Source organism: Pogona vitticeps, chromosome 2 (genome assembly GCF_051106095.1).
Source record: "Pogona vitticeps strain Pit_001003342236 chromosome 2, PviZW2.1, whole genome shotgun sequence".
NCBI classification, from domain to species: domain Eukaryota; kingdom Metazoa; phylum Chordata; class Lepidosauria; order Squamata; family Agamidae; genus Pogona; species Pogona vitticeps.
The window spans coordinates 85,564,849-85,583,592 of NC_135784.1; the positions used below are offsets into that span (position 1 = coordinate 85,564,849).

The following is an 18,744-nucleotide window of genomic DNA, read 5'->3' on the forward strand; positions in this document are numbered from 1 at the left end:
TTCTTTAGTGGCAGACTGGGCTCCATCAGCCAGTTTTATGTACAAGAAACTGCATGAGTTTATTTGAACTTGAAATATCACTGTATCTGTGCATCATGTCCTCTGATGTAGCAGGGAGCAGGTACTTAATGTCTCAAAAAGCAGCAATGGTGTTTTTTTCCCAAAATATTTTTACCCCACCTTTCTACTTAGGATTTTATAATTTTTTGCTTTGACTGTTTTTCACATGAAAACAATGTCTTTTCCAATTCTTTATATTCTGCCATTCTCTCTCTCTTTTGGTCTTGCTGCAATTCTCATTATTGAACCTCAAAAAAAAAAGGCTTTACTTGTTCCCCATACTTTTATCATTGATGTTTTTGGAATCATTTTTGTTTTATACTCTTAATGGTCAATTGAAGGCATCACCTGTTCCTGTATTTTGTCCACGAATGATTCAAGACCCCATGGTTGGCATACTCTCCTTTTACTTTTGAAGATAAAGTGAATATGACAAAACAAGATACCTCTCCAATCCTTTCTGTCTGCCTCAGAACCTCTCACTGCTTGGAGAAGTGGAGGAAACATAACACAGCCAACAAAATGCCTTGTGGCCTAAATATTGTACTCCATGTTTTGAGAAACCAGATTGTAAACCATAATATCTCAGTCTTAAAAGTGCCACAATGTTTTTGCCATACTATTGAAACTCCAAGCATCTTCCTATTGCCACTTCGTCTTTCTTGCACATGCTTTTTGCCCTTTCTTTCTTTCTTTCTTTCTTTCTTTCTTTCTTTCTTTCTTTCTTTCTTTCTTTCTTTCTTTCTTTCTTTCTTTCTTTCTTTCTTTCTTTCTTTCTTTCTTTCTTTCTTTCTTTCTTTCTTTCTTTCTTTCTTTCTTTCTTTCTTTCTTTCTCATACTCCCACACATGTCATCTCACAGCAAGCAGCTAGGAGCAGATATACTATAAAACTATCCATTGTGTCTACAAATCTCCTCAAAGTCCAGGCAGAAAAAAATTTGGGGTAGAAATTGTGTTTAAACAGGAAACACATCCACCTCCTTTTCATGCAACTTTCTTAGGTAGTTGCATTTCAAAGTACACAATTTATTTATTTATTTTATTTATATCCCGCCTATCTAGTCTCATTGAGTCCACTCTAGGATACCCAATGGTAGTTTAAAATTATTCTATAATTAAGTAAATTCATTCTATATACTTATTTTAAACTAGTAACTACTTAAATCTGAGTGGGTTTATGGGGATTTTTTTTATTTCTTAATACTAAGAAATTCTACAATTAGATACAAAATAGAACAGGGGGAAAAATCTACTAAGGTCCACCCCTTCCCCTCAGACCATGCCCTCTTTGGTCTGTATGGCCTTTAAGCAGTCGGCAAACTGAGAAGTGGCTATCAAGCTCGTGGAACTTCCCCATTCCTGCTTTAGGTGTATCCAAAGGCTTGAGGATTAAGATCATTTCATCCTCCTGGTCTATCTCCAGATCAGGATGTGGTCTGAGAGAGTGATCCTGCTCAAAGGGTGACAGGTGGTACAGGTCCATGGTGGCAGTAGTGGCAGGCACTCCAGCAGAAGCCGGATGATGCTATGGAGAGGATTTTGAGCAAAATCTCAGTCTCTCGCTCACACTTTTGAGGCCCCACGAGGTCGGGCTACCAGGCTCATCAGATTCCATTACATTCTGACTAATCGCGCCACAGCATGGCATTTTCCGGTGGGCAGCTGCTATGTTGAAGTAATACACTAGAGGGTCAAGTGCACTGTTGATACTAGCAAGAGCTACGCTTGCTCTTTGGCCTGAGCATGTGAAAGGCAACAGTCCTGGAGCGGAGAGAACCCCAATCCGGCCCAAGGCATGCAGGATATGGATGAGATGGAAGGGCAGGAAGCAGAGGGCAAGCAAACCAGTCACCATCAAGAGCGTATGAAGAGAATGCCTGCGTAAGGAGATGGCCTGGACTGAACCATGAGTGAGGTTCATAATGCGCCGGGCGATCACAATGGAACACATGACAATGATGAGGAAAGGCACAAAGAAGCCCAGGATAGAAAAGGCAAGGACTGTGGCTGCCAGGCTGCCACTCCAGACGTAATCGGGGAAATTCTCCATGCAGGCGGTATTCCCATTTGGGAAGCGATAGGTGACAGTGCTCTTGGAGAAGAATATCAGGAGTCCAATGGCCACTGAGAACCAGATTGCCATAGAGAGCAAAATACGGTAGAGGGGCCACCTCAAGCGCAGGTAGTGGATAGGGTGGATGACAGCAAAGTAACGCTCGAGGCAAATGCAGGCCAGGAAAAGGGTACAGCTGAACATGTTGGCTAGGAAGAGCGCGTTGGTGGCTTTACAGAGGCCCTCACCAAAGGGCCAGTCATTGTGTCTGGCATGATATACGGCCTGTAATGGAAGTGACAAGGCAAACAGCAGGTCGATGATGATGAGATTATAGATGAAGGTCATGACTGGTGGGGCCTGTACCCGGGTGGCCCAGCAGCTCCACAAGGCAACACCGTTGGAGGCCAAACTCAGGGCAAAAACCAGAGTATATGTGATTGGCAAAAGAAGGTGCTGGAATTCTGCTTCAGTGACACACTGCAAAGATATGGATTTGTTTGGGTGAATGCTTGGGGTCTCCCTCGAAGCAGGTGCCTCCCCTGATGTTGGAGTGCCGTTTCCCCACATCTGTAAAGTAAAAACAAGTCTGTCAGTCAAGACTATTCTTGGAACCCTTCAGGATTGCTAAACCAGGGCTGAGACACCCTTTTGGCCCTTCAAAAGTTTTGGATTTTGACTCGAGGAGTCTCCAGCCAGCATGGTCAGTAAAGGGCCATAGAAATTGTAGTTGGAGAATGAGGCTTCCCCCCTTCCCTTCTATCCAACGTATAAGAGCCCCGGGGGGGGGGGAGAGACATGCAAAGAAGGGCACATTTTCTCTCTGTCTGGAACACTGCAATGCACTCAAGTGGCTCTCAAGAAGTAGCACATCTCAGGGATTCAAAGTGATTCAGATCATATGCTTTATTGGCTCATGAGAGGGAAACAAGCTTTGGAGTGGCACAGTGTTCTTTTTCAAGCTTGTGTAATAAACAGAAGTGTCTGAACAATTTGGGTTGCTATCTACCCCTCGGGGCAATCTTCTGTTTCTTCACCGCAATAAGCATTCACTGTCTCTTATAAAATTTAAATCTCTTGTTGTTACATTCTGTCAAGTCAGACCCAAGGTAAGGGAGATATTTAAGGAGTGGTCCTACTCTATTCAGAGCACGTTACCATAGTCCAGTGATGGCGAACCTATGGCACACGTGCCACAGCTGGCATGCGGAGACCTCTCCCTGAGCACGGGAGTGGAGCGCTACCCCACCCCCCCACCCCCACGCCCCCTCCGCAGCCGAACCTCAAACTGCACGATTGTAAGCCACCTATTCCTGCTACCTTCCTTGATTGCAGCAGGTGTAAATCAGTTCTTTTAGAGATCAGAGATAAGGCTGCTTTATTGTTTACTGTTGTGGAACAGCCCCCAGCTTGGAAGGAAGGAAGGAAGGAAGGAAGGAAGGAAGGAAGGAAGGAAGGAAGGAAGGAAGGAACTTTTATCTTGGCAGCAATAGGTCAAGGTTTGAGAAATTATAGTATTATAGAAATATATCAGAAATATATGATTAGAGCTTCACCATATGTTATGGGATGGAGCTGTTCAATCCTATGAAGTAACACTTCTAAAATGCAATGCTATCTATTTTTATACAAGAGTAAGTCCCTTGTAGTCAGTGGTGCTTATTCCCAGGGTGGTTATAGAGGAAGACAGGCTTGATAAATGATTATTAATTAAACTTTCTGTATTTTTAAAGGATGAAGTAACAGTATGGGTACTTAATCCATTCATTGGTTAAGTATGACGTTCAGAATGCCTCCACCTGTCTTTACTTAAATTCAGTTATGCCATTTATCAGGCTCCTTAGGTGATCTTTGTTAAGATACTGGTTAGATCCCGATCATCTGAGGCTTTAGCAAAGCCCCCAGACTGTTTTTGATTCCCAGGGTCCCCAAACTGGGAACACTGAGAAACGCTGCCATGATAGATGTGACCAGTCACGGGATACTCTGCAAAACAAACTAGTGAAGTGAAAACAAAAGTAGCTTTTCTAAGACAAGCATACAATAGAGATGGGGGTTGAATTTTAAAAAACACTACTCTTCACGGAGGCTTTTCAATCCAACCCTGTCTGAGCACCTCCAATCTGGTCCTCTTTATTGTGAAAATTTGTTGGTGCCATTGGCTTTTATGGTTTTGATTTGTCATTGCTGTTTCAGTTACATTTTAGTGTCCATAGTTTGTTTGTCCTGGTTTGTAATTGTCTGTAAGTTGTCCAGAATAGTGCCTTGGGACTAACGGGGTGGTACAGTATATAAATTAAATATAAATAAATAAATATAAATAAAACCATGAAAAAGGAACCTTCCAAAGTTAATCTCCATTGCATTTATCTCTGCAATTTTTGCTGAGTACAGCAAGTACAGTATTTCAAGATTCTGTTTAGACTCTAAATTGAACTGGGCAGAACTGAAATATTTAGCAGAGTCTCACTAACTGACAAAATGTGTAAATGACATGAGTTTTTTTTTTCTAAACTAAAACCTCAGTATTCAGGTTTAATTGCAGTGTTGGCACTTCGAAATAAATAATTTGGTTTTGTGTTGCCGTTTGAGCACTCGGGCTCAAAAAGGTTTGCCATCACTGCCATAGTCTCTCGAGACTGAAGAATGCTTACAGGTCTTACTCCATATCCCCAGTGAGCTTCCATGGCTCAGTGGGGATTTGAACCCAGGCCTTCTGAATCTTAGTCCATCACTATCTACTATGCTGGATACCTAAAAAAATCTAAAGGACCCTCCCCCAAGTTCCCTTGACAGGCCATTTCTCCTCTTGCTTGCTGCACCCCCTGCAGAAGTTTTAGTCACACCAGAAGGGCTTCTCACTTCTGCTTTAGGTCTACCCCAGGGAAATTAGTTTGCCCAAATACCTAGCTACATTTCTTAGCAAAGGACAATTATCCCTTTGCTTGCCATCTTGCTGTTTCCTCTAATAGGCGGTTAGTTGATTTTTTGTGGCTGGTTGCATGCAACTCCCTCTTTCTGTACAGGATCTAAGGCTTTGTGGAGTTCAGAGTCTGTCTCCAAAAGCGTATGAGAATTGCTTTTGCCAGATGCTGTTGTTCCCATGATATACGCCGAGCCATCCTGTTCTTAGCAGTGCCTAACCACTGGAAGCCCTCAAAGAGGCCAAGCCTAGAAAACAGCCGCATCCATACCTTGTGTGCCTCAGTTGTCCAGAGAAGTCCTGCTCCTTCATGGGTTGTCTGGGATACGGAAAAGTTGCACAAGTAGCAATTATTTGCGTAGGGTGGTGCAGAAATCTCTTATCAGCCCATCCCTGTTTCCTGTTTTTGGCCACACTTGCGTATTTTTAGGGAAAAAAATATATTTTTGGCCTCATGCTGATAAGAGTAGACCACTGGAACTGCAGGACTCCTTGGATCCTGCTGCTTCCATTACTCAGACTCAGCCTGAAGCTCCCCCCGTCCCCTGCCACCCGCTTCATTCTCTCCTTGCCTCTATTCCCATACATAGGATTTAGGCTTTTGATCATTAGATCATGGATGGGCGGCTGTCATCAGGCTCAGGTGTGAGGTATGATGGGAACTGCAGTCCAAAACCTTTTTTCAGGGCCATAGTTGTCCACTTTGATTTAGATCTAGCAAACGGTATCAGAAAGAGTACTCAGAGTCCTGAAGGCTTTCAGATAAGGCTTTCATCTGGTTGCCTCTCTGCCTTGAGCACCAAATTTCACTGCCGGTCCAGTTGGGGCCATCCCAAGACATTTTCCTGGCATGAGGAAAATAAAGAAGACAGTATAGTTCCCTTTTTCATACATATTTGGTGCCCTGCCCTGTTTCACTTCTTGTTCCACAAACTGCCAACTGGATTCACATTTTGATCTTTGTCATTCATTCTTTGATAGCCTTATCCACTGCATGTGTGCAGTGGGTTACTTGGGGGGGGGGGCAAAGATAGTCCATGTGGCGTTTACACCACTGTCATCCAGCAAAGAGGAGTGGCTGGGGGCCTTCTACGAGGAAGAGCCCATCATCCGTCCAGGTTGCAATGGGCTCCATTTCGTATGGTATGTGAGCAGAGTTCCATAGCGACAATGGGTTAGTATTCCTCTTTCGAAATGTTACCCCACAACTTTATCCAAGCGTCCCCAAGGTCCCATCCTTGGGACTCAGATGCTTTTGGACCTTAATTCCCAGAAGCCATAAACTGGATGACCAGTATCCAGGAATTCTGGGAGCTGTAACCTGGTGACAGCTGGGGAGAACTCAGAATGGTAACTTTTTTGGACTAGCATTCCCAGAAACCCCTACTCAGCAGGGTCACTGTCGAAGTTTCCTCAGAGATTCTGTTATTAAGCATCCAAAGAAGTAATTTTTGAGCTTTGCCTTTGGGGACAGAAAGCTGGGGATGCCTGATTTTGTGCTATTAGAATTAAACCTGGGAGGCTACTATCACAGAACCCTAAAGGTAAAGGTAAAGGTTCCCCTTGACAATTTTTGTCCAGTCGTGTTCGACTCTAGGGGGCGGTGCTCATCCCCGTTTCCAAGCCATAGAGCCAGCGTTTTGTCCGAAGACAATCTTCCATGGTCACATGGCCAGTGCGACTTAGACACGGAACGCTGTTACCTTCCCACCGAGGTGGTCCCTATTTATCTACTTGCATTTGCATGCTTTCAAACCGCTAGGTTGGCGGGAGCTGGGACAAGTGACGGGCACTCACTCCGTTGTGTGGATTCGATCTTACGACTGCTTGGTCTTCTGAGCCTGCAGCACAGGCTTCTGCGGTTTAGCCCGCAGCACCACCACGTCCCTGTCACAGAACCCTACTAGCATGGTAAAGTTGGAGGAGACCTCAAGGATTCTCATGTCCAACCTCTTGACAAAACAGGAAATCCACAGCTAGCTGGAACATTGGGTTCCAAGTTCATATCTTACGTTCTAAGACACTGTGCAACTTTAACATCATGTCTGGAAGTATTCTGAATGCGCTCTATTTGGTAACTACAAAGAATGTGAGCACGGCACTGCTGTTCTTTCAGGGACTGGGCTCTAATCCCTCGCCCCCTCCACCAATGTGACAGCAATCATTTGCTCATGAGGCCTGTGATCACAACGAAGCAAAATGACCAATCGTGCTAAACAGCCTCCCTTTCCCTGGGAAAGCAGCACTATTCCTCACGTTGCCCTGCCTGTGCCACAGTCCAGATGGTATGCATCTGATGAAAGAGACAGCCAATTTAGGATCAAAAACGCTGGGGCACAAATGTAATAAATAAAATAAATACTTATACTCATGCTGACCATAACTGAATGTCCTGCTATTGCTGTAATAGTCATGGTTATAATGCCTTGTCACGGCCTGTTTTCCATTCCTACTAAGTGATGCATTTTTTTTATTACCCAAGTTGTTTTTCATCTTTTCCCCTCTACCCGATTCTCTAGAAAAACAGTGTTATCACCAGAAAAGAGTCCTTGTCTAAAAACAGAACACTTCCTGTTCTTGCCACATCACTACTTCTGGGAAGCCTCAGACAGACTACAAATATTAATGTTAAGCTCATTGTAGGACACAATAGCTAATAGCTGCTTTATCACATCAGAATTAAACATGAACCAAACAGGCAGGCCGGCAGGCAGGCAAAGACGAACCCTCTGGAGTTAGAAGGAAATGATTTGCCTCCCCCCCCCTCCCGTGAAGCAGTGATGTCTTGCTTTCCTGCAGTGCCACCTGCTGGTGATTCATTAATAGACGCGTGCTGTGGCTCATGCTAGCAAACGTCAGTCTGGAATTCCTGATCCTTTCCATCTGTGATAAGCGATAGAAACCTGTGGGCGCATCTTGGCATTCTAAAGCCTTTTATAAATGGCACATGGGGAAAGGGTGTGAGACTAGGACCAAAGTGGATTGGGGGCAAGAACCTGGGATTTTGCCTTTTCCTACTGCAAAATTTTCCCAAAGAAAATTGTTCCCTTGCACTACAGCAACATAGGTTTTCTTTGTTTTTATATATATGTAGAAAACCTATGTTGCTGTAATTATATATATATAATTGTGCATGTTTTCCCCCAGAAAACAGCTTTAAAATATTAACAGGGCTGACTATATTTCCTGGGAATCTCCTCCGACACCATTGGTACAACTCATATTACTCTCAGCAGCTGTTATTTGCTAAATCCATCTATCCATCCATCCATCCATCCATCAATTTTTAAAATATCATTTTTTTACACATATCCATCATCACGTCTTGAGTGGTCTTGAGACAGAGGAGCAAATTAAACCTATGTATCAGGGACAAAGAACGTGGGGCTCTCAGATGTTATTGGACTTCAACTTCTATCAGTCAGGCATTATGACCAACGATATGAAGGGAATTTTAGCCAGTTTAAAGTTCCCTACTACTGCTATATAGGATTGTGAGGAGTGGCATAGATATATATACCAGTTGATTCAGAATAAAATTTGCACGTATGGCCTTGATGAGCCATAAGGCCCTTTCCAGCTCTGCAGTTCTAAAATCAACAACCTCCCATGTGTGACATGCTATTGGGAGCTATTCTCTGTATTTATACATGCTTTAGTACCACATCCTGCAGTCAGGGCTCAGAACTGAAGATCAATATTTGTAAAATGCTTGGCTGATGCCAGAACACTCTACTGGGGAATGTATGGCCTCTCAAGATCTCTCAAGTCTGATACGCAAACAAAGCCCTCAGAACACTATATAACTTTATAACACCCCTTGGTAGTTTGAGTCTGTAGTGGTCCATCACAACTAACATTTATCCCTGAAAGGAGTAAATACCAGTGTGAGTAAATAATCATGACAATCACATCAGAGTTCATCTGGGTTTCAAAGTATGAAAGAAGACGTAGCTGTGTTAGTTTGCGCTAGCATGTATATGTAAATGCATGTAAATGAACAAAAAAGAAGAAGATAAAAATATTGTGGCATGTTAAAGACTAACTGCTACATTTTAATGTGACCTTTAATGGATCAGTCCACTTCTTCAAACATAAGTGTACGTCATGTATTTAGTCTTCCCTGATTCACTTTCCAAACTTGTTCTATCTCTCTTCCTATTATCAACAGCCTTACTATATTTGAGAATACCTGTGGATTTTGTTTGCAGGCATTCTCAATTACTTTGCACAGGTACTGTATGTTGTGCTGGTGCTTGAGAATGGTACGGGCGGGGGAGAGGGGAGCAGAGAAAAGAAATGTGTTTTCTTGGCCAGGAATGAGGAAGATGTGTGTGGCCCCCCACGTTTTGTGAGAATGGAATGGAGCTGCCTTGAGTTCCACTGTCAGGAGAATAGTGGCCTAAAAATTAAGTGAGTAATTAAAAGAAATTAAAAATAAATCACAGCATTCCCCTCTGCTGACTGTACTGGTTAAAACTGCTGGGAACTGCCTTTCCAAGAACATCTAGAAGGCCACATGGTCTCTGAACGTGCCTCCTGCTTACGCCCCATGCCACCCTCTCTGCCACCATGACTGGCTGCTGGTAACTGTTTTATATTTGCAGACATGGAGCCCCAGGTTGTGGAAAGATGATAAGGCAGGGGCTCCACTAGTGGAAGCAGCTGGGTCATTGGCAGCAGTTTCAGCTGCTATATGGAAGGAGGAAACCTTCAAGAAAAGGTACTGGTTACACAGATCATTTTATTGGATATCCCATGACTTCTTTCTGAGTAGAAGCAGAATTAGATCCTGGCGTCAAAGTAGGTTCTTACTGGATATTTCATAATTGTAAAGACTATGGGAACTGGTGAGGAATGAGTGGAATTAATTGTGGTAAACACTGGAGCGTTGTTGTAACTTTTTGGTCAGCCAAAAGGGGGAAGATGTTTGTAACACTATCAGGCCACATTACAGGACTGCTGATGTAGTCATTGTCTTCCCACCGTACCCATACCTGTTGGGCCACCAGAGTCAAACAAGGATAGAAAGTAGATAAGCACAGCAGGCAGTCTGGTTAGTGTAATGTCGTTCAACAATGTAGGACAGATGACAGCAGTGGCAAAGGCTAAGGTTTTAAACATTTACCAGACAGCTAAAATCATTTTGTGATTTCTTTCCTAACTGGTTGATGTGACTGGGTTTAACTATACAGATTGGAAAGCCATAAATTCAATGTTTTAAAAAATCACATTGTATACCAAATGTAATTGGTTGGGTAAGTTACTGTTAATTAGGCAAGTACTTCCCCAACCATAGTCAGGCTCAGATTTGGATGTGGGGGGAGAATGCCCCCTAGGGAACTAGATTTGAGCTTTGTTTTGGCAGATTTGCATGATGTATGCTCTGCCCTTGGGGCAAACAAATTGCTCAAGTCAAGAGAATGGAGGCAAGCTATTGTTCTACAACTTGCATACGCAGTTCACATTGCGCCAGTCACTGCTGCAAAAAACACCTTATTGAGTAATTCTGCCCAAGGAATACAAATTGTTCGGGACATAAGCTCATCATCAGCTACTCCAAGCATGAAGAGAAGGCTGCTTTCAGGGGCAAGAGAGTGTGCTGGAACATAATAGCAGTGTAAACTGGATGAATTCACATGGCGAGCCCAACATTTTCAAACTCTCTCCTCATAAATTAGCTCTACAGAAATCAAGGGAACTGTGTTCTAAGTGAACATGGGTAGATTTTAGTAGCCTGAATAGATTCAACCTGCATAAAGCAGAAATGTTTTATAGTGCAGAATCCAATGGACCTTGGGACATACTTCCCTTTTTCAGTTTGCCATCTAACTTTTCTCCTTTAAGCTTGTTAGTGTTTCTTTCTAGACCTAAGTTCCTCCTGCACACTCAAGGTGGACTTGGTTCTTGCTCATGTGCTTGTATGGCGCAAGTGGTGATGGTGAATGACAGATTACCCACCTGTAATTGTAGTTCTTTGAGTGGACCCATGTGATTTACACCCTGGGTGATTCGCGCCTGCGCAGAGCCTCATCGGAAGATTCTAGAGTTTCTGCAGTAGCAATAAACAGATTAGAATATGCCCCTCCCCACCTTGATGCCAAGCATCCCCTTTAAGTTGTGTTAAGCACCACTTAATAGTAAGCAAATAGTAAGAGGGGAAGATGAGTGAGATGTGTAAATCACAGAGGTCCACTCAAAGAACTATAATTACAGGTGGGTAAATGGTTGTTCTTCTTTGTGGCCTCTGTGAATCACACCCTGGGTAACTAAGACGCTGTCTTACCCGGAGGCTGGGTGTCATGCCAAGGTAGAGGCTAGAACAGCATGTCCAAATGCCACATCAGACTTCTGCCGGAGGTCGAGTCTATAATGACGGATAAATGTGGATGGCTGTGCCCAGGTGGCAGAGGCACAGATGTCCAGAAGAGGTACGACACAGAGAAAGGCTGTAGAGGATGCCACTGCCCTGGTGGAGTAAGGGCAAACCACTTTAGGGGCTGGTTGTCGAGCAAGTTGATAAGCCAAATGAATGGTAGAGGCAACCCATCTGGAGGGAAGTCACCTGACGGCCTGTTGTAGGTAGCTGATGGCTTATGAAGAGACGAGATGATTGTCTGGGTACGCTGGAGATAAAAAGTCTGGGTACGCTGGAGATAAAAAGCAAGTGCTCTTCTGACATCCAACGTATGGAGTATTTTTTCTTGGTTTGAAGAAGGTGACAGGAAAAATGAAGGAAGGACAATCAGCTGGGAAAGATGAAATTGAGAGACAATTTTGGGGAGGAAGGAAATGTCCATGAATAACTTTACCTTATCAGGAAAAAACTGTAGATAAGGGTAGTCATAGTGTAAAGCTGCCAATTTACTAGCTCGTTGAGCTGAGCTATGAGAAAAGTTGTTTTAAAGGTGAGGAGTCTTAAGTCAGTTGTAGCTAGTGGCTCAAGAGGAGCTTTGGTAAGCTGTTTCAAAACAAGAGTTAGTGACCATTGTGGAGAGGAAGATCGAGTATCAAGGTAGATATGAGAGAAATATTTCAGAAAATGTTTTGTTATTGGATGTTTGAAGAAGTTTTTTGCTGGAGAATTTAGAGGCTGGTATGATATTATTCGGAAAAGGCAGACTCTCAAGGATGAGATGGAGAGGCCCTTGGATCTGAGATGTAGGAGGAAGTGGAGAACAGTGGAAAGTGATGGATTGATGGAGGATGATGAGGAAGATTCGGTAAAGGATTGAAATTTCTTCAGGTAGGCTTTCCTTGTGGATAGTTTTTTAGCATGATGAAGAATGTTCATTAATGAGGGAGAATCCTCCATGCTGCCAGGTGCAGAACAGGTAAGCCCGGGTGTAGGGCTTGGGAGTTGTTCTGTGTGAAGAGGTGTGGCAGGTAAAGGAGATGGTGGATGTCTGATGAGAGACTGCAGAGAACTGGGAACCAAGTCTGTCTCGGCCACCAAGGGGTTATAATGATGGCATTGATTTTGTCTTGTTGTAGAGGGATGACAACTTTGTGGAGGAGAGGGAATGGCGGGAAAAAGTAGGTAAGGGGCCAACGGCCAACAAACACGTCTCCCTGGGAATGTTTTCCTATTCCTGCTCGGGAGCAATAGAGTTGGCATTTCCGATTCGCTCGGGTGGCAAAGAGATCGAAAGTTGGTGTGCCCCATTTCCAGCATAGTTGGAATACTGATTGATCTAGTTCCCACTCATGAGCTTGGGCATCTGTATTTTATTTATTTTATTTATTTATTCGATTTTTACCCCGCCCCTCTGGACAATGTCTACTCGGGGCGGCTTACATCAGTTATGTATGGCTAAGCGGGTCTGCCAGGTTGCAATGTGTAAGGCTGTGAGACAGATGTGATGTTGCAGATACTACTCCCAGAGGTCGACCGCTAGGTAGAGGAGACCTGGGGGGTGGGTGCCGCCTTGTTTTAGGATGTAGTACATTGCCGTGGTGTTGCTGGTGGCAATCTGGACCATTTTTTCTACAAGAAGGTTTCTGAAAGCCTTGAAGACCTTTATGATAGCTAGTAGCTCCAACTTGTTTATGTGGAGCAGTTTTTTAATGTGGAACCATTTGGCATGGACTGTGAGGGATTTGCAACGAGCCCTCCAATTGGTGCGACTCACGTTGGTAGTGACTTGTATTCGCTGGCGAGGTTGTCGGAGAGTGTGGGGAGAGTCCGTTAGTGGATCGAATAGGGCCAGAAACCAGGATTGGAGAGATCTCATTGGATGCACATGCTGTATAACTGACGTCATAGAGGCCACGGTGCCTAGAACTCATTGCACCGTTAAGGCAGGTATCAAGGCATGCGAAGTGAAGCCACGAAGTAAGGTGAAGAGATTTTTTTTCCTCTTTTCTGCAGGGAGGAACATGCGAGCTCATGTGGAGTCTATGAGCGCGCCTAAGTAATGTATAGTCCTTGTAGGTTTGAATTTTGATTTCTGTTTGTTGACAGTTAGACCGAGATCGCGAAGGAGGGCGAGGGTGAAACTGATGTCTTGTCAAGCTTTGTGACAGGAGTGTGCTACAAGGAGCCAGTCATCGATGTATGGAAAGACAAGAATGTTTTGAAGTCTGAGGTAGGCAGCTACTGGCACTATGCACTCGGTGAATACTCTCAGAGCTGTTGCAAGGCCGAATGGGAGTCTTTTGAATTGGTATGCTTGTGATCCAAGTTGGAAACAAAGGAATTTTCTGTGTGCGGGATGTATTGCAATATGAAAGTAAGCATCTCTTAGGTCTATGATGGTGAACCATTTGGTTTTTCGAAGTAAGAGAAGAACTGATTCTAGAGTAACCACGCAGAATTTTGTGGTGACGATGTAGTTCTTTAATAATCTTAGATCTGGAATAGGGCAAAGCCCCCCGTCTTTTTTGGGGGTGGTGAAATAGCGAGAGAAAAACCCAGTGTTGTTTTGATAGATGGGTTGTATGGCATCTTTGAGAAGTAAATTCATTATTTCTTCTTGCCGGGGTTGTGATGGAGGAGTAACAACATATGTTGTCGGAGGAAGTTCGAAGGTGGATGCGGTAGGCGTTTTTGAGAGTGGTGCTGGATTCCCATGTAGGTAAGTGTTTCCAGACAGCAGGGTTGGTGGGGTGGGTGGCGATCTTGGTCAGAGGAACATCAAACATGGTGTTTAGGATTCCGGTCATTCTGCTCAGTGGCAGGCTGTTGCTGGGATTTGGCTCTAGTTTTTGAAGTATGGCTTGTAAGAGGTTTGTCGTGGAGGGTCTCCTTGGAACCTCTGGTATGAGTTACAGTGGACCCTCGACTTACAGATGGCTCGACTTCCAGACTTTTCGAGTTACAGACTTCTCTGGTTGCAAAATTTAGGTTCGACTTGCAGCCGGAGAATCGACTTACAGACCAGAAAAAAAACAAAAACAAAATGGAACAAAAACAACAAATCGGCCGGTTACGGATTAATCGGTTTTCAATGCATTGTAGGTCAATGGAGACTCGACCTACAGACTTTTCAACCTGCAGCCACCATTCCAATACGGATTAATTCCGTAAGTAGAGGGTCCACTGTATAGGTTGTTTCCACTGATTTTGCTGAGGATGCTGCTGGTAGGAAGGGTAAATTCCCAAACATCGGGCTGCTGAACATTTCTTTTGTACCTTCTCTAGTATATAGTCAGTTTCAGCATTAAAAAGACCCGCTCCATCGAAGGGGAGGTCTTTGATACGTGCCCGAGCATCTTCGGCTAAGCCGGCCATTCTGAGCCAGGAAAAACGGCATAGGGCTACTGAAGTGGCCATGGACTTAGCTGTAGCCTCTACGGTGTGGCGGGAAGAAAGCATCTGTTGTTTAGCAATGGAGAGACCTTCCTGTTGGAAAGTTTGTGCTAGTAACTTTTTATCCTCTGGCAGGGATTCAATAAAGGTGGACATAGTGTCCCAGAGGAAGCGTTGGTAAGCTCCTATGGCTCTTTGATAATTAGCGACTCGCATGGTGAAGGCTGCTGAAAAGTAAAGTCATCTACCCATGGAGTCTACTTGTCGGCTGTCTTTATTTGGTGGTATGAGAGATTGTCAAGAGTTGAGATCTCGATTGAGAGGCTTCGACAAATATAGAATTTAGAGCTGGTTGTTTTTGGAGGAAAATGGCTCCTGGATCATGGATTCTATAGAGGTTATCAATCCACTTAGACAAAGAGGAAGCTGGTTTTGTCCAGGATCTCTGCACAGTACTAAAGAGAGATGGCAACATCAACATGTGTACTGGAGTGGTTGTATTTTTAGAGATCGGATCATACGTACAGATGATCGGCTGGTTCTGTTGATGGTCGGTGGATTTGCAGATCAAGGGATTTAGCCATCCGAATCATAAGTTGGGCATAGGTCTGGAAATCCTCTGTCAGTGATAGTGGGTCGGTATCGACAATGTCCGACTCTGGGGAGGTAAGTAATACTGATGGAGTCTGCGGCCAAGATCCATGGTCAGAACCATCGAGGTAATGTCTGGAGTTGATGGACTGTTGATCGACTTCGGTGTTGAGAGGCTGAGTTTCGTAGTATTTCCAGTTAAGAGTCAAAAAAGATGGAGGTGGCATGTCCATAGGTTAAAAGTATTGAAATGACCTGCAATTCTCAAGGATGCAGAATAGAAGAGCTAACGGACTCTCAGAATTCCTGATACTATTACCCACATTTCTGGGATATCTATGAACCATAACTCTAGGCTTAAGTCAAGGTGCAGGGCCATAAACACTTTACTAGCTTTTTCAGTTGAATGATTTAGTGCTTTCAAACAGGATTTCCAGATAGTCAGGGTGTGCTAGCATGCATAAAACATTGTAAAAATATTTCACTTGTTTCTAGACTTTTATTCTGCAATCACCTTGTCTCAGAATATTTCAAAGGAGGAGCCTGGGACAGAATAGGGATTCTGTTGGTGTCCTGCCCACCCCACTGCTCAACGGTCTCCCTTCCTGAGCTAGCTGAGCTGGTTTTGTGGGGTGTTGTTGGAGTCTCTTAGGCTTGTTGTGGTGGGGGACTTCAACATCCATGCTGAGGCAGCCTTGTCAGGAGTGGCTCAGGACTTCCTGCCCTCCATGATGACCATGGGTTTGTCCCAAATAGTATCCGCTCTCACTCATGCTGCAGGGCACACTTTAGACCTGGCTTTCTGTACTGGGGTAGAGGTTGGTGATCTGGGTGTGGAAGAACTCTCTAGGGTTCCACTGTCACGGACAAATCATCATCTGGTGAGGTTTAGACTTACTGGAACTTGGAGCCACTGCAGGTATGGGGACTGATTAAGATGGTCCACCCCAGAAGGCTGATGGATCCAAATGGCTTCCTGATGGCTCTTGAGGAGTTTCCTGTTGCCTTGGCAGGTGATTCTGTTGAAGCCTGGATTGACCTCTGAAATGGGGAAATGGTCAGGGCTGTTGACACAGTTGCTCCTAAGGTTTCTCTCCCATGAAGTAGAGCCAAATTGGCCCCCTGGTTTACTGGGGAACTGGCGGTGATAAAATGAATGGGACTACAGTGACAATGAAAGAAAACCCTGAGTGAATTCAATCGAACATGGGCTAGAGTCCATTGGAAAACCTATTAAATGCCAATGGTGGTAGCAAAAAAGTAATTGGTTGTTGTGGGTTTTTCAGGCTCTTTGGCCGTGTTCTGAAGGTTGTTCTTCCTAACGTTACTCCAGTCTCTGTGGCCGTAATTCTTTTACACCAGAGTTGCCCATTGGAGTTCTCCTGAGTGGTCAACAGCCTGTTAAATCATGGCCCATAGGAAGATAGTGCTGACTATTTGGTATCTTGCTCTGAAAACTTTGCACAGCAATTTTCAGGTAAAATTGCTTAAATCCACTATGTTTTGGATGCCGTAGTTAATACAGATCCTGTAGATGTAACTATGGCTCCTGCTTGTCCTGTGTTGATATATAAGTTTGAGTTTCTGCAGCCTGTGGACAGGATCCTCGGAGAGATGAAGGCTACCACTTGTCTGTTAGACCCTTGCCCATCCTGGCTTATAAAAGCTGCCAGAGAGGGACTGGCCAAGTGGGTCCAAGGGGTTGTGAATGCCTCCTTGCAGCAGGGTAGGATCCCAGCTTGCTTAAAGGAGGCAGTAGTAAGCCCATTATTGGAAAAAACCCTCCTTGGACCTCACAGTACTGGATAATTACTGGCCATTCTCTAATATACCATTCTTGGGCAAGGTGTGGAGAAGGTTGTGGCTTCTCAGCTCCAGGGATTCCAGGATGTGAATGGCTTGGATCCAAGCTAGCTCAAGAACTGCATCTCTCATTATGAGCCTACTTAGGTGTTAAGATCATCAGGAGAAGCCTTCCTCGTGGTCCCATCACCTTCACGGGTGTGTTTAGTGAGGACACAGGAGAGGGTCTTCTCTGTTGCTGCTCCCAGACTCTGGAATCCCCTCCCACAGGACGCCAGGCTGGCCCCATCTTTGCTGTCCTTCTGCAAGCAAGCAAAGGCCTTTCTCTTCAGGCAGGCTTTTCCTTAATGACTGGTGGTCTGAGAGGGGTTTTAAAAGGATTCTTGTGCTCTGCTGTTTTAAATGTGTTTTAATGTTGATTTTAATATAACACTTGTTTAATTCATTCTAAATATTTATATACTTACTGTTTTTAGCTTTAAAATATTGTCCTTTTAATTACATCAGCTACCTTGGGTCCTTTTGGAGGGAAATGTGGGATATAAAAAAACAAACAAACAAATATTTCCTGCATGTTTCCTTCTCTGAGTTCTGCAAGAGATTTCTTCCTCTCCCATTGACCATAAAAGGGCAGGGCTTGTGTATATCCCTTTCAAGAAGTGGAGACAGGATGGAGAATAGGGAGGGCATGAGACAGAAAGAGAGAAGAGCTGGAAAAGCAAAGGAGGGGATGTGTGATAGTGTGAAAACTCAACTTGGATTTCATTCAAGGAAAAATTGAAACAGGTATGGAAGCTTGGAGTAAGTCATTCTGGATCTGTGGGGGAAAGAAATCACAATTTGAAGCCATGCATCTCCTGTGAATGAGCTCTCCTTCATGGACGCTTATATAGGAAAGCCAGACAATATTATCTAAAATTTGCAACCCTTTCTGATTTTCATTCATCTTTTATTATGAAAGAAAATCCATAAGGAAAAAGGAAAGGAAGGTAACACAGTGCCTTTTAATTCTGAGCAGTAGGGAGTCCTCTCTGGAAGCACCCTTAACAGATTCCCCAAAGTGAGAAAAAGATGGAGGAAGTTGTAGTAGATGAAAAGAAGCCTCACAAATAGAGAACAAAATGATCTGAAGCAACTGTAAAAATTAAGTGACTGAAGCTGAGTAATAAAAAAAGCCTTTTCCTGAAGCATCTACACTTAAAAAAAAATAAGGAACTGAGATGTGGTAATTAACTTCAGCATCTTAAGAAATGGCCATTATGTTAAGATTTAGCAGCTTCTCTTATGATTGAAGTTGGTAGACAACCCCAGGAATTAAAAAAATATTCTGCCTTGTGTGAACACAAATGTTCAATAATCCTTATGCACTAATTTCCAAAAGAGTAGCTGTGGTAGTCTGTTGCACCAAGAATAAGGAGTCCTGAGGCATCTTGAAAACAAATATTGCCAAATATAAGGAACATAAGAAGAGCCTTGCTGGATCAGGCCCAGGGCCTACCTAGTCCAGCTCCCTATATCTCACAGTGGCCCCACCAGATGCCTCTGGGAGCACACGAGACAAC

The 18,744-nt window shown here is 43.9% G+C and overlaps 1 protein-coding gene across 2 annotated transcripts; it reads right to left on the reverse strand.

Annotated features, from left to right (window-relative positions):
• Positions 1–1,231: 1,231 nt before the first annotated feature.
• Positions 1,232–5,734, reverse strand: LOC110077988 (lysophosphatidic acid receptor 6). 2 transcript variants are annotated; one of them, XM_072989911.2, is made up of 2 exons: positions 5,624–5,734; positions 1,232–2,684 (listed from the first exon to the last, which is right to left on the reverse strand). In XM_072989911.2, the coding sequence occupies exon 2, from the start codon at positions 2,682–2,684 to the stop codon at positions 1,587–1,589; it is 1,098 nt and encodes a 365-aa protein (XP_072846012.2). In that variant the 5' UTR covers positions 5,624–5,734; the 3' UTR covers positions 1,232–1,586. The 2 variants fall into 2 exon arrangements, with proteins under 2 accessions (XP_072846012.2, XP_020647299.3); XM_020791640.3 differs by lacking the exon at positions 5,624–5,734 and adding an exon at positions 5,309–5,387.
• Between the last annotated feature and the right edge of the window lie 13,010 nt (positions 5,735–18,744).